Source organism: Gloeophyllum trabeum, assembly GCF_000344685.1.
Source record: "Gloeophyllum trabeum ATCC 11539 unplaced genomic scaffold GLOTRscaffold_00015, whole genome shotgun sequence".
NCBI lineage: Eukaryota > Fungi > Basidiomycota > Agaricomycetes > Gloeophyllales > Gloeophyllaceae > Gloeophyllum > Gloeophyllum trabeum.
In genome coordinates, this window is record NW_006920424.1 from 223221 (window position 1) to 237800 (window position 14580).

At 53.7% G+C, this 14580-nt stretch overlaps 5 protein-coding genes across 5 annotated transcripts; all 5 read right to left on the reverse strand.

The window, feature by feature from the left end:
* Positions 1 to 779: 779 nt before the first annotated feature.
* Positions 780 to 1899, reverse strand: GLOTRDRAFT_96237 (uncharacterized protein; the record flags this gene model as incomplete). Its single annotated transcript, XM_007871758.1, has 3 exons — positions 780 to 1261; positions 1316 to 1734; positions 1805 to 1899. The coding sequence occupies 3 exons, from the start codon at positions 1897 to 1899 to the stop codon at positions 780 to 782; spliced, it is 996 nt and encodes a 331-aa protein (XP_007869949.1).
* Positions 1900 to 2793: 894 nt separating this feature from the next.
* GLOTRDRAFT_96238 (uncharacterized protein) lies at positions 2794 to 3793 on the reverse strand (the record flags this gene model as incomplete). Its single annotated transcript, XM_007871759.1, has 3 exons — positions 2794 to 3209; positions 3253 to 3605; positions 3669 to 3793. 3 exons carry the CDS (start codon positions 3791 to 3793, stop codon positions 2794 to 2796), a joined length of 894 nt encoding a protein of 297 aa, XP_007869950.1.
* Positions 3794 to 4735: 942 nt separating this feature from the next.
* On the reverse strand, positions 4736 to 6277 carry GLOTRDRAFT_96239 (uncharacterized protein; the record flags this gene model as incomplete). Its single annotated transcript, XM_007871760.1, has 4 exons — positions 4736 to 5331; positions 5364 to 5915; positions 5969 to 6072; positions 6123 to 6277. The coding sequence occupies 4 exons, from the start codon at positions 6275 to 6277 to the stop codon at positions 4736 to 4738; spliced, it is 1407 nt and encodes a 468-aa protein (XP_007869951.1).
* Positions 6278 to 7173: 896 nt separating this feature from the next.
* GLOTRDRAFT_65654 (DUF1929-domain-containing protein) lies at positions 7174 to 10230 on the reverse strand. The gene is made up of 4 exons (XM_007871761.1): positions 9977 to 10230; positions 9829 to 9923; positions 9204 to 9775; positions 7174 to 9153 (listed from the first exon to the last, which is right to left on the reverse strand). Exons 1-4 carry the CDS (start codon positions 10091 to 10093, stop codon positions 7637 to 7639), a joined length of 2301 nt encoding a protein of 766 aa, XP_007869952.1. The 5' UTR covers positions 10094 to 10230; the 3' UTR covers positions 7174 to 7636.
* Positions 10231 to 10320: 90 nt separating this feature from the next.
* Positions 10321 to 14494, reverse strand: GLOTRDRAFT_96241 (uncharacterized protein; the record flags this gene model as incomplete). The annotated part of the gene is made up of 13 exons (XM_007871762.1): positions 10321 to 10583; positions 10831 to 10978; positions 11080 to 11210; positions 11527 to 11591; positions 11680 to 11821; positions 11964 to 11981; positions 12361 to 12487; positions 12544 to 12620; positions 12780 to 12885; positions 13071 to 13866; positions 13919 to 13960; positions 14084 to 14176; positions 14250 to 14494. 13 exons carry the CDS (start codon positions 14492 to 14494, stop codon positions 10321 to 10323), a joined length of 2253 nt encoding a protein of 750 aa, XP_007869953.1.
* Positions 14495 to 14580: the final 86 nt, after the last annotated feature.

Below are 14580 nucleotides of genomic sequence, written 5' to 3' on the forward strand. Positions count from 1 at the left end.
GTAGGCTCACTGCAACAGCGAGCTCTCGGGATATTACCATTAGGTAGGCCATACCCCAGTATATGTGATGGGACATGGTAGGCACCTCCCAACAAGTAAATTAGCACCACCAAAGGGCCGGATAAAGTTGGAGAGCCCAAACCAGCCACCAAGATGGCTTGCACACTTTAATACTCAACCTGGCCCCTTCGAACTTGGTGAGGACATAGGACATGTGTATATATGGGTTCACAACAAGTTTTATGGTAGATAGTGTAGAACTGAGATACTTTTACTAGAGAGTGTCCCGTCTGGTGGTGGCGTCCCAAGCGGTGGCGAATCACTGTAAGTTGTAAGGGTGGCCGAACAAAAATGCATATGCGGGAGGCAGGTATCTCATTTTGTATGGTAGCCACATGCATTTGTCTGAAGTCTGCAGCGAAAAGCAGGAGATGTTCAGCGACCGTTCGCGGAACGGCGAATAGCCCCGGTTATCTGGTGGCGGTGGCGATGGCGCCAGCAAACCTGATTTGTGCGTGTTTGGCACTGCGATGTGGCGTCGGCTGGAAGCCGCAGACCGCGAACACTGCGGGCAGAGACCGATATCCCGCAGCGACTCTCAAGCTCCACAGTCGAAAGCGATATTGATACGGGGCACATGGGCTAGCATCGGGTAGAGGGGCTTACATGACATAAATGAGGATACATGGGGTGCAGATATTTATCGCGGGATACATGATCTGAGGAAAGCTACATAAGTTGGGCTTGGAAGAAGAGTCGATGCTCGCACTTTGCACCACTCATTCCGAATCCGCCTCCGAGGGGGCCTCGGAGCTCTCGGGATCCTCCCTTACAACAGGTACCACCCACTCCCACTCCAGCGAGTGTGTCCCCCGCGTCCGCTTCTTCGCTGTTTGCAGCGCCGCGAACTCCTCGGGGTGCATCTGCTTCATATGCCTGTCCAGAGAATCCCCCCGGCTGAACGGCCCGCCACACACTGCGCAAGGCAGGGGCCCGTGCGCGTGCGCCCAGACGTGCCGGAGGAGGTTCCCGAGCTTCGCGGTCTGCCGGCAGGCGGGCCATCTGCAGCGCGCGTGCTCGTGTTGCTGGTGTCCAAGGACCGGCGCGAAGGACATGCCGTGCGTCGCGTGCAAGTGCGCGGTGAGGTTCGCGGGGCGCGCGACGTAGATGATGCGTTTGCAGTTGTGCCAGGCGCAGGTGGCGTACGGGAACTCGACTTTGGCGGGGAAGGAGGACGGGCGGACGCCGAGTACGGGGACGTCTGGGGAGCATGGATGGATGAGGTGTGGTGTGCGTGTTGGGAGGGAGGGCTTACTGTGATTATTTTTTGCCTTGACCAGCTTCCAGCCGGAGGATTCGGTTGGAGGATCGGACGTGGTCTGCGCCGAGTCTGAAGGGGGTGGGCCGGATTCACTGGGGGTTCTTGCATCGACGTCGGCTTGGTATCCTTCCTCGCAGTCTAACCCGTCGATCCCGCTTTCTCCAACGTCGGCATCGCTCTCGCTGACGTCTTTGTGCTTCTCTCCATCACCCACCACCTCGCTCTCTCCGACATCGGTCTCGCTCTCAGGGACACCCACCTTGCTTTCTTCATTATCGCGCTCCTCCAATGATTCATGCACATTGCGTTCGAACACACCAGAGGGAAGGCGAGCCTCGGTGAGGATTTCTGGCACTTCGGAGTCTCGGTGAGGTGCCACCTCGAACTCGGACACGTCCTGCACATAGGCATCCCTATCGGTGATACATCATATTCAGTATCGACTTCGAAATTGAGCAATCAATGGACAGCCAGTAATTATACCTGTTACACGCAAACACCAGCACGTTCAGGCCGGCTATGGAAATTACACGTGTTGGCCTGACATTGGGATCGGGGTGTCCTGCGGTGGCCGACATACACGTAGATGCTTCGAGCGAATAAGAAGACAATGAAATTAATGCCAAACGAAGGATATAGGGGGCATTTATGTATTCACAGGTGCCACATTAGCTGTGCTGCGTGTCTTCCTATGTGCCACATTAGCTGTGCTGCACGTCTTCCTATGTACCACATTGTGGCACGACGTGCCACCGAGTGTTGCACAAAGACTAGTTATTACCTGCAGTTTGGCACAGTAAAGAATTAAAGTATGCCCATTTCCGTAGTTCCTTGATTCCCAGCCTTGAACGTCGCAGGCTTCACGTTGAACTAGAGCCAAGCCCTGAGGGTTTAAGGTGCAAAAGTACAGCGCTTGAGAGACGGTTTCTATGTCAGTGTTCAAGCATCAAGTTGCGGAGCGATTGGATGTAGTTAACTCGGAGGTTCGGGTTCAGTGACAGAAACGGGTGGCGGTGGCGATGCCTGCACGCTTTGCTTGTGCATGCTTGGTCGGTGTGCTGTGGCACCACCTCTAAGCCACAGACCACGAATGCACGCCATATTGATGCTGTTTGTCTTGCGAGCCTAGCACCTGCAAGGTTCTGAGAGAGTATGTGAGTAGCACAGCTAGAGTGTTTGAAGATGGTAGACTACGAGTGTAGACTATGAGTACATGGCATAGATGAAAACACAAGGACACATGCTGACATACTTGCTATGGAAAGCTACGATACATAGAGTTGGAATACACAGAAAGACAGAAGAGGTGGAGCATAGGAGGGATTAAAGAGATGCACAGAAGAGATAAGCAGTATGCCCGGTATGAACAGAGGAACCCACGCAACTCGTATATTGCAGTTTACATCACTCAGGTTGAATCCGCTTTTGAGAGGTGCAACAGGCCTTTCACAATGTTTCCCTGGAATAGACAACTAAGACTGCTTCCTTGCAGCACGCATCTTGGCACGCTTTATCTCAGGATACTCCATCGGATGCTGCGACTTGATATGCCGGTTCAGTGCGTCCTCCCGACTCAGCTTCTTCCCGCACCCCGGCGCAGGGCAAGGAAGAGGCCCCTGCACGTGAACCCATACGTGCCAGAGCAGACCTGTTACCTTTGCATGCGAGGTGCAGTTGGTCCACTTGCACGGAAGCGGGGCGTCCGAGTCCGCAGAGCCTGTAAAGCTTATGCCGTGTGCTCCTCTGAGGTGGGCGGCAAGGTTGGCGGCGTGCGCGGCGTAGATGATTCTTCCGCAGCCGGACCAATCGCAGCGCGCGTACGGAAATGTGGCTTCTCCAGGGAATGAGGAGGCGGCCACACCGGATACGGCGACGTCTGTGCAGTAGTCTGGTGTTAGGGAGTGCCATGCGCAGGGTAAGCAGCAACGTACGGTGTATGTTCCCCTCGCTAGTAATCGGTTGCATGGGTTGGCTTTCCTCGACGGTGGCTTGATATCTTCTCTCGGCGTCTGCTGGGTCTATCTCGCTTTCTCCAACGTCGTCAACCTCACTCGACCAGACGTCCATCTCTGTATCTCCAACGTCCATCTCACTCGCAGGAACGTCCACCTCGCTTTCGCCATCATCACACGTCGCGCTCACGGAGGCGTCACGCACCTGGGGTGCAAAGACACCGGCTGTATTGACTGACGCAAGGTGAGCCTCAGTGAGGAGTGTTACTCCGGGGTCCGAATTTTCGCGGTATGGCACCTCAAATTCAGACACGTCCCGCGAATAGCCGTCCCTACTTATTATTTTTCAGTATCGAGCTTGAGTGGGGTGGTTGACGAAGAAAAGTATAGAGTACCTATCAAGCGCGAATACCACCACGCTCGGGCAGGCTACAACGATCGCACGGGTACTAGGCGCTGTCCTTTCAGGCGTATACTTCGCTTTGGTATCGGCGTGTCTTGCAGTTTGAGGGCCGGACATAGTAGTTGTTATGAAGTGAGTATCACAATGCAGACGGACGACGAAGGACGGATGCCGAGCAAAGGGCGTGAGGCCTGAGGGCATTTATGTTGCCACAAAGTGCCACCGGTGCCACACGCACGCACCCAAGCCACATTGTGGCACGAGATGCCACCGAGCGCAGGCCACGATCCTGTCAGATAGAAGTCATCCTACCTTTACCAGTATATCCGAGTGGTCCTGAAGTTGCGCTCACTCCATTCCTCGTCGAAACAGAGAGCGTCCGAGTCGCTTCCAGGTTGCAGCAGTGCTGGGAAGCTTCGGATCCAGGTACAGTCATGTCGTGCCAGTGTAGGAAGGGTGTTCATATCCGAAGCATTATACGAATCAAACACCGACATTGCAAAGCTATCGCGCCTGTCACGGTATAATGCTCTTGAGCATTATACCGTGACAGGCGCGATAGTTAGACCCGTCTTGATCAGTCTGAGGGGGCCCAGGATAGTACTTGAAAGCCCTTTGATAGCTTCGAAGTGGGCTGGCCCGGGGTGAGTCCGCCGCTAGGGTTTGACGTTGTCTTTGACTATAGGGCATATAGTACATGGTGCTGTGCAGGAGAGGCACATACTATAGAGACGTAAGAGAGATGTTGAGTAATTTGGGAGGCCTGCATAAGGTCGTTCATCTCATGTGTGTCAGTGCCAATCTTCCATTTGTTCTGTCCAGCTCGAGGAAGGCAAGGGGGCTGAAGAAGGTACGAGAGATAGAGGTGAGTGCGGAGAACGTGTCTCAACAATATCTTGGTCTGCCCAGAAATACATACATCACGAATATGTTGAATACAGAGGGTGTCTACGGATATACAGGAACAGGTTCGCATCACAGCGATACACCTTTGGTAGTCAATACAGAACAGGCCACGAAGCAAGAGATTGAACCAGGGAACCAAATATGCCGTAACACCTATTTTATGCGAGTCTTCTTCTCTTTACGACCAAGATGTTTTTCTTGGAAATGGCGTGTGGCAGCATCTGCTCTGCGGTAAAGCAAATTGCAGCCATATGCAGGACACGGGAATCGATAGACATGCCCGTAGACATGTCGCAGTAGATTATCCGCTTGCATCTGGGCGGGTTGCCGGATTACACCTCTGGGACCAACGACCCCGACAGGTGGTTTCTCGTCGCACAACTGCCCCTTGATGTCCTGCTGTCCATCGCTCAGTACAACACGGTTATGGCTACGAGATGTGCACCCCTCCCATTGGCAGAACACTCGATGTGAGCCCTTGAGGCACAAATCATGGGCCGGGCCCTTCAAATGGTCAGCAAGATCGTTCCGGCAGCTGATTTGAAAGTCCTGTCCGCAGCCCGCCCAGTAACATGTAACTGTCTCTGTCTCGCCAGAATCAGAATCCGTAGAGCCAGAAATCAACGAAGGAGCGACGTCTAGAGGGGGGGCGTTCTCGATATCAAATTGTTTGCGCTTGCGGGAAAAGGACGGAGCACCTTGTGTCGGATGTCCCTGTGGCGATGCGGTTGAAGCTAACGAAAGTAAGACTACGAACAGTAGGGTCTTATTATCAACTCACTAGCGAACTCTGGTGGTAGATGGTATCCTTGGGTACCATGGACGTAAGTAGGCATCGGGGCTGATGCGGTAGCAGGGACAGGAATACTAGGAATCGGGTCGACATCTGTTGCGCTATAAGGCCTCGGAGGGGCATGATAGAAGCCGATATCTTGCCACGGGAGTGGATATCCAGCCGGCAGGACCAGAGGCCTTGGGACACCAGTGGCCCACTGATGCCCCATTGGTGCCACAGTCCAACCTTGACGTGCGGGCACCAAGATGGAGGATGGTCCATCTACGTCCAAGGAACTAGTACTCTTGTCTTCATCATGAGAATAGCTCTCTTCCTCGCCTAATGGGCTTGCATGTGAGCTCCGCCCTGCTTCAGCGGCAGTGGTTGTACCACGGTCCGGTCCTAAGTAGGCCACAGTCGGAGTACCCTCCTTCGTTGGTGGCAACGCAAACACTTCAATCCTATTTGTAGGTACCGCATTTGGCCTCCCCAGGGGAGGAGGGACGGTGAAGCTCGTGAAGTCTCTCTGGATGGTCCGCAGAGAAGCGGCACGAGGTGCTGAGTAACATTTGAGCGTGGTGGGGGCTTCCGACGAGTCATCAGGTGCTTACGGTGCGCATCTTGCTTCACGTCCACATCATCGCCAGGACGCTGTGGCTCTTGAGTGTCTGAAGGTCCGAGCTCTGTCGCCATCGTGGCACGTCCATCGATGTGTCTTGACGAAATGTGAGACGGGGAACACGCGACGCAAATACAATATCTTACAGGAGGACTAGAATGGCAAGCACGTATACTTCCTCCAACGAAAGCTTGTCGGGATGCCCGTCAGGTAGAGGTTCTGTTGGGACTTCAGATGGCTCCGACGACGACAATATTGCACGGGGACTGTTAGAATCGATATGCGAGGAATGAGAAGACATTGCGAAGATCTGTCGTTGTGTCGGGAGGATGGCAGGAGAGAACGGGCAGGGAGTCCAGCGGGTCGCGCGCTGATTTATGGCACGGGCAGGTAAACAAACATGTACAAAACAAACCGATGTCTGTTCCGGGATGCCACATTTACCGTAACGGGCAATATCCCATTGTCATAGGGATGTGGCTGGTTGCGCTGTGGCATTCTGGGCTATGCCTTATCTGGACTTGAATATCACTCTGGTTCCGCTCAGCCTTTTCTTTCATATCGTGAAGAATGCTACTTACTACGCGATGTAAGACCCGTGGCAGAAACTCTTGCACCGGATGCGTGGGTCGGTGCTAGCTAAGTTACCAATCCGGTGATGCGTTAAGTCTGTGTTCTACCACGACAAACAATGCTATAAGACAGAGTCAATATCTTCCCTGGAAATGTTGAACCCCTGGAAGTGTTCAGCCTGACATTCGATGCATCTGGCGCAAGAGAGACGCGTCGGCCGGTTCAGCCCGATAGAGGAGCTCAACCCCAGACCTTCTCGCGCCGGCCTTTGCAGCGTCTGCGTGTCTACCAGAGAGCGCAGAAGCATCTAGAGAAAAATACCATTGGGCATGATCTTGTCTTGTGAGGTTCAGTCACCCACCTGTGTTTTCCTGCATTTCGCGTTGGCTCCCGATATGCCTAGCGCAAGATGATGAACCTACATGAGCTTGTGCCGCCTATGAATACAAGTTTGGAAGAAAAATATTCCACTCGAAGATGGCTATGGGCACTACTCATGAGTCAAAGTGACTAGTTGAATAATTAAAAGTGGACGAAGACGAAGACGCAGGCGTACTTCGTGAGAAGTGACAACTTCCGGATTCATCCGGTCGCAGGCTTCGACTTTGCGACACAAGGAGTCCAGTGGTTCCAATTATTTTATTTGCACAAGAGCAGCCCGTTCTATATATTCCACAACGCTCCTTGGCGCATTCCCGCTTGTAGCAAGCGATTGATATAAGATGCTATGATAGTACTAGAAATTGTCCATGCATGTGACGGGGAGAGAGTAATGTGCCCACAAGAAAAGGGAGGAAACGACAGAAACGACAGACAGTCCAAAAAGAGTGTGGTGGGGCGGGTGAATGTATCCGTGCAGGGGTCGTAACACTATCCAAGAAGTCCGATCCGAGAACGCGGGGGAATGTGAGGGCACCGAAACAGATGAGGAATAGATGGTCCAGAGCTGTACACAAGGCATTATACCACAATGCTAGAGGAAAAGAGCAGGGACACGATAGCAGCAAGAGTTGCGAGACAAAAGAAATAAATCAGTACACGAAAACAAAACCAACACATAGATTCCGTCAGCCAAAACTCACTTCACTCATCGCCGTTGGTAGTACGGATCGTACTCCCCACTCGGTTGCTGATGCCCATACCCTCCACCCGAATACCCCGGACTCATTTCGTCTCGATAGTGCGGATCTGCTAGGCTCACATTACTCTGGTTCCCCCAAGCCATACTTGAATTATCCTGTTTCAAGGGCATGAACGCGCTTGAATCACTCGTACGAACACCCGCATGGCCCATGGGCATTGACGCCCCCGTCGAGCTCATTGCATACGCAGCGGATGTGTTCCCAGCACGCGCAGCTCGCCTTCTCCGGGCCATGCAAATACCGAATAACGCACCGATGACGCCTACGACAGCGATCGCGGCAACAATCCCGCCGATGATTGCACCAGTGTGGGTAGAGCTTCCAGAGCTGTCCTTGTCGCCACTGCCACTCGAGCCGCTACCTGTTCCCTTGGCGGAATCCAGGCGGACGTTGGCAGGCAGAGAACTTGCTGCGCTGGTAGGTTGCGTGCCGATCTGGCCGTTGCCTACGGTAACCATTGTACCATTGCTGGGAATGCCGTTGACAACGACAAACACTAAGGCGGGACCGGGTTGGAATAGGTTTGCATTAGGAGGGGCTTGTGCGGTGTGCAATACGATGGATCCATCGGAGTTTACGGTATACGTGTTGTTGAGTTGCAGAGCGCGCTGACCCATGTTCATGGCATGGGTTGTCCAACCAGGACGCATCAGCATCACCGTGGTGTTGTCAGCGGCGTCGTTGGCGGATCCAGAGTAACTGGATGCGGGGATGGTAATGTCGAAGTAGTCGCCCCCGTATGAGATAGTCTTGGGAATACCAGAGGGGGAGGGGCGGGTAGAAGCGGAGAAGTAAGGGGGGTAGAAGATCTCGGCCTTGTAAGTTGTGGGGAAAACGGTGCTCAAGTTGACATCGACGTTGGGGTTGGAACCAGCAATCATAACCGAAGCGTCAGGAAGCAGAATAGCAGACGAGTGGTAAAGACGAGGGATGGTGGACGAGCCAAGACCGTCACGAGACCAACGCGAGCCCTTGGGTGCGGTGGGGTCGTAGATAGCGGGAGTCAACACGGGGCCAGCAGCCAGCGACATACCGTAGGGCATGTCACTGTAGTTGGGAGTCTCTGTGGTCGCGGTGGAGTAGCCAGCAGTTCCATTAAGGCCACCGTTGACGACGAGCATCTTGCCATTGGGGAGAGCGATGAACTGACCCATGGTGCGACCTTCCGGCATATCATCATCCTGTTCGTATACTGGCGACGAGCCATCCTCAGGTTCAGGAGTGATGCGCTGGCAGTCCTTAGATGCGGGGTAGTCCCAGGTGTTGATGTTAGGGAAGGAGTAATTACCCCACTGCTCATCGTTCATGTCAGAACCGCCGCAGAAGATGATCGTAGGGTTCCAGTTGTTGGCGGGAGTCAGCGGGAGCATGGCAGTCGCACCCGAGGCAGGATAAACACGAACAACGTTGCCAGGCATGTCGGGGAGAGGCGTCTCGGTGTTAGTGTTCGGGTCCCAGAGCACTATGCGGAGTTATGAGCTGCTGTCGGTAATTATAAAGGGAGTGACTTACTCGTAGAGATGTTGGCCTGCACGAACATTTTGCCGGAGGGCATCATGAATGTGTGGGCATAGGCGTTAAGACCGGAAGTCTTGATCATGAACTGCATGACTTGCGGTTCCTTCCCATTGCTGGGGTAGAACTCGTACGTCGGCTCAGCAGCACCTCCCTCGTAAGCCGGATCGGTGTTGGGATAGTTCCTGTTGATGTAACCACCGTTCACGAAACCACCGATGAGAACAACCGTTCCATCACCCATCGCCTCAGCGGCCGAGTACCATCGCTGCTTCTGCATACTAAGGACAGCAGGGTTGTCGAACCATTGGCAGTCTGCTGATGCGAAGTTGTCGGAGCTCGTACAGGGGTTGATGACACGGATGGCTTTCGTGCCGTCGTAGTCTTGGTAGGTCTCGTCGTACGCACCGGAGCCAGCAGCATTCCGCTGTGAACCGATGTTGCCTCCAGGGCCGATGGCGCCGTTTCCACCGAAGGTAGCGTATGAGCCGTTCGGTAGATGCATTCCTGACGCACAGAAAGCGTTCGTGACGAGATTCATGGTCGTCGCGGTACGCGAGTTGATGTCCCTGCAGTACCTTCAGAGACCAGTACGGAAGAAGGTTCACTGACTGACACGCACCATACTGAGGCCGATGCTGGGTGGCCGTCGATCTGCGCTGCATTACCCTCTACTTTGTCGATGATGTAGACCTTCTCTTCGTTACCGAGGAACATCTGCGCCGGCTATTCAATGCGAAGATCTTCCAACATAGCCAAGTAGAACGCACCATCATTGCGCTGACTAGTGTATCGCCGACCTCTACAATAGAGCCGGCGCTCTGCGCGCTGGTTTCCGAGGCTGTTGCTAGCCATAAGGCAAGGAGCGAAAGGGGCGATATTAACATCGTGAAAGTCGTTGCGAATGACGAGGCTCCCAGTCCAGGTAATAAAGGAGGTCTAGTAAGAAAATAGAGGGTATTAGGGACCGGAGAATGGAGGGCGAGGAGGAGGTCGAGGTAAAAGAGAGTGTTGGCTGTTGGGGTGTGTTTTGGCCGCCTGCCAACCTGTGTGCTTATTATATCCAGGCCGAACCTATGCCGACACCCAGGACCCCGTAACTCCTTTATTCCGTTTACGGCCCCGCCCTTCCGGGGTCCGCGCGGGGAATCGCGCCCACGAGTCCAAGTCCCAGCCAGACGCTCTGTCGGTCATTCCAGAGCAACCTGGCCAACGCTTGGGGTGCTCTCAAACACTTGTCTAACAGCTTCTGCGTAGGGTCGTCTTTGCGGCGTACGACATGCACAAGGTCGTTCCACAGCGCACAGTTTACCATTTTTCTTGCGCCCAGCACTGCAGATCTCCATGCTGAAAGATACTCAGGCGTCGGCATCGCTCCTATTTTTATTATCAACATTTTTGCAGCTTCTATAAATACGAGGCGCATGGCTTCCAAGGCAATGGCTGATTGATATGTTCCTCACTGTCCAGCCGTCCACTGGCCGTCTTATGAATGTCCGGCCGTGTGTAAAACAGGAGGATGTCTGATTCAGAAAATGCCTCATATAAAAAATTCCCTTGACGTCACGGAGTGAAGCTCAAGGCACCGGGGAACAGTACTAGTGAGTTTTGGCTCGCCATATACCCCGGGCGCTCGAGGTATACGAATGCAAGTCGAAATCGTGTCGAATGGAAGGACGCGAGTATCGCAGTGCCACACGGACGAAGATACCCGCATTCGGAAGCAGAATGTCCGTTACGTCGATGTTTATCCATACCGTTGTCCGAGTAAACTAGAATGACAACGTCCATACCCAACCATTCAACAAGGTTCGGACTGCACTCAGGCGTCAAGTTGAAGGGTCCTCCTTCTCGAGGCAACGCCACCACACACGACTAGCAGACAGCCTAGCTCGATTTGCATTGCTATGCGGGAAAGCGCCTGTTCTCCGGACTCGATCTCTGTGAGGCGCGCACTTTCTGAGTGTTCCTCGGCGAACTCATGCCATGTCCCTCTCACATGCCCTGAGATTCAGCGTCAACAACGCTTTCTGAGCGTTCCACCCAGCGGCGTCGTCCAACCTACGGTTATCCACAGGAACGCATTACATCCTCAATGGACTAGCTGCTGTGTTACTGCGTATCTACAGGCAGCCGCGGGCGCTGGACTTTATCTACGGCAGATCTCAGTCGCCGACTCTGACCTCAGGCAGGTCGCGCGTTTCTTGTCCCCACTTCATAGCTTCAAGGAGGGCTACTCCCCGCGGCTCCGAAATGTCAAGTACAGAGGTTCATGTACTCGTTCCAAATCCGACCACGAATCTATGTGTTATATAAATACCGACCACCTCTTCATGAACGTTTAGTTTGACTCCGGGGAAGGTCCTTCCGGAGAGATATCGGCACCTACCCCAACATATCCGTGCTCATGACAACAGCAAGGCAAACCCGGAGAAATCACACAGACGGTTGGGAATCTCTTTTGCTGACTGACATCGGCGTCTGTTCGGGCTTCCAATAGTACGTTCGCTTTTGCGGGGGACGATCCGAACGAAGTGTCTCGAACATACCGCCAGTGTATGGGTTGCTTCGTATTCCCACCTGTGAGGAGCTAACTTTGCGGTCTTGCGCCATCGCTGTGCAAGCGACAATCGAAGAGATACTGCAAGTCGAGGTGAGCTGGGGCTTCAAACGAGATGCAGTCTTTTGATCTACCCACAGTCGAGGCTGTGACATCGACCGTTATCATGCCATGTCCATCTGATGCACTGCACTCACTCTCCCACATCTCAGTTACTCCAATCCACGACGAGTGCGACAATCATCAAGTCTTGAAGACCATCTAGCGGCGGTCGCATGTCCCAAATCAGATCCAGACACGGTAGGAAGCAGCAGCAGGTCTACAGCATTCCTGGCACGGTATTTAGCTATCGATAACTCGTGTCACCTATGGCCAGCGTCGTGGGGAGCTATCTCGCTAGCCGCCCGCTCTGAACGTTCTGGGTGAGCGTAAGTTGAAGTGGAATTGCGAATGAACCTTGATCGAGGTTGAGTGCGTTCATCACTGAGAGCGAACCATTACCCTGCCGCGTACTCATCCATCGGTATCGCAGGTCAACCGAACTGGAGATTCGAACGCGACAGGATACAGAACTGAAGTTCGGTCGCCACGTACTGGTTTGCGGCGCTACCCATGGTGCCCACAACAGGCGTTCGGGATACCGCAGTTGCGTATCTGAGCAGACGATAGAAGGTCGTCCCCGTGGAAGATATGCTTTTGCAGCTGTAGCCCGGCCGGCTTCCTGAACAGAAGCGCGCGTCATAGGTGCTCAGTCCAAAGATAAACCTTGAAACGTACGTCGAGGAGGTAGGTCACCCCCCAATTCTTCGCCCAACTCTCCTCCCTCTTATATCGCGGAGGTCTTGATCTCCACGCTGCCCAATGTAACGATCTCCTCAACGTTTGTGTACCTGACCGCGACTACTGCAGCAATAATCACTTGGCATTCGGCCCCACAAAGGAGGGCCGACATTCTGCCATTGCATTGAGAAGGCAGTTATAAAGCGGAGTACCGGGCCAATGTGACCAAGTACGTTCAGTACGATAGGCCGAGGGACGCGACACGACGGCCAGCCATTCCTCACACAAGAACACAAGAAGGACGCGCGAAGTGACACGAGGAACATCATTGCTTGCAAGCTACAACAGGATTCAGAGATAACATGCAACAGAAGTATATCGAGAACATGAACCGAAGCACGACACGTAACGTGCATTATTACGATACCAATTCCGCGATTTCACCAGTCAAACCAATTCTCCAGCGTATCCGGATCGAAAGGCCAATACTGGGGTTGGACGCCAGGCGTGGGCATAAGACGCACTCGAGCCGGGTCACGTCTTGAATCCGGAAACAGGTACGGCCGTCTAGCCTCCACATTCCTTGCAGCAGCCCTAAGCCTTCGATCTGCGGGGCGTAAGGAGCCTGGTTCGGCTTGAAATATTGTCAGGAATCCGTGGCATAGCCGATAAAAGTTATCGGGGCTCGCGATGCTGGGAGAAGGGAAGGAAACGAAGATTGCGGCCCAGATGCCGTTGTTCTCGTCTATGTAGGGTATGGTATCGTAAACCATCATATCATCCATGTGAGCGGCGGCAGGGGGCTCGGGGACGACTAGGCTAGGGGCGGGTACGGGAGGCTGCGTAGCAGCGGAGTCATTATCAGTCGCCTCGGCGTCCGGTGCAGGGAAAGACTCGTCCGGTCCGGCAACAGCTTGAGTAACGCCTACTTCACAGACAGCAGCTACCGCAGTACTCGGGACCGTACTAGACACCGAAGTCTCAGCAGATCGAGAGTCAAAGGTACTCGGAGGAAGGAGGCCAGAACGCGGGGTCTCTTGGTCGCCGGCCACCTTCCGTTTCTTGACCAACTTGGAAATAGCAGGCGGGGCTTCATGTTGCAGTCGGTCAGGTGAATCAGAAGGACCGGTCAGTGGTCGCATGCCACCCTCATCCTGCTCTCCCGCCTCTTCGGACAGCGAGGACACGCGTCGCTTACTGCCACGGTAGTCAGGTCGCGTAGGCGAAGGAAGCAACATGGACTCCACCGCCTCCTCGCTGGAGAACTCCGGACGTTTCTTTGCTACGTTCAAGCGTAAGGGGGTGCCCTTCTTAGGCGATCTGCGCGGAACACATTCATCAGACACAATTACCCCATGAGACATACACTCACGTATTCTCCTTGTCAGTCATAACGTCTGCAGCAAGCGCAGAGCTGGAAAGGGAATTTGTACTGCGATGTGGCATCGCCGGGAAAGGCCAGTGGCTTGTTAAGGACGGTTGTCACTCATAACACCTGTGTGTGTTAGGTGTGACGGGAGCCAAAAAGGATACATACAGTAGGTGGTGCGCGCGTATAGGGATCGTCGTCCAAACAGTCTGAATACGTCCGACTGGTTCCATGACGAACACAGGGATCAGGTGCGCAACCCTGCACCGTAAATGTCTGAAGGTGCATCGGCGTCAGCAGCAAATGCAACTTTCCAGGGAGAATGTCCCCTTACATTCTAGCATTCGAAGTAACCATTACCACAATCAACGCTGTACGCCTCGGCACCAGAGACTCGACTTCGGATGGGCATCCTGGGAGATACAGTACTGGTGGATGAAGCGCGCAGCAGTATCGACCTGGCAGTTGATTCCCAGTAAATTGACAGGCTTCGGGAGATCGAATATGACTGTGAGCCGTCCAGGTTCCAGACGCCAGGTGAGGAGCACGTTCGACGAGTTGTTCCAAAGTGATAAGCATTTCGTTGCCGTATTCCGAGCAGTGAACAATGGGAATATAAGCCGATGGTTGCCAACAGACTTGCAACAGACTGCTTGAAAGTGACA

Excerpts from the sequence above, each read along its gene's own strand:
- GLOTRDRAFT_65654 (XM_007871761.1), bottom strand. The coding sequence starts at position 10,093 with ATGTTAATATCGCCCCTTTCGCTCCTTGCCTTATGGCTAGCAACAGCC. Across the intron at positions 9,924-9,976 it reads CACTAGTCAGCGCAATGATG|ATGTTCCTCGGTAACGAAGA; the intron begins GTGCGTTCTACT and ends TAGCCGGCGCAG. Across the intron at positions 9,776-9,828 it reads CCAGCATCGGCCTCAGTATG|GGACATCAACTCGCGTACCG; the intron begins GTGCGTGTCAGT and ends AAGGTACTGCAG.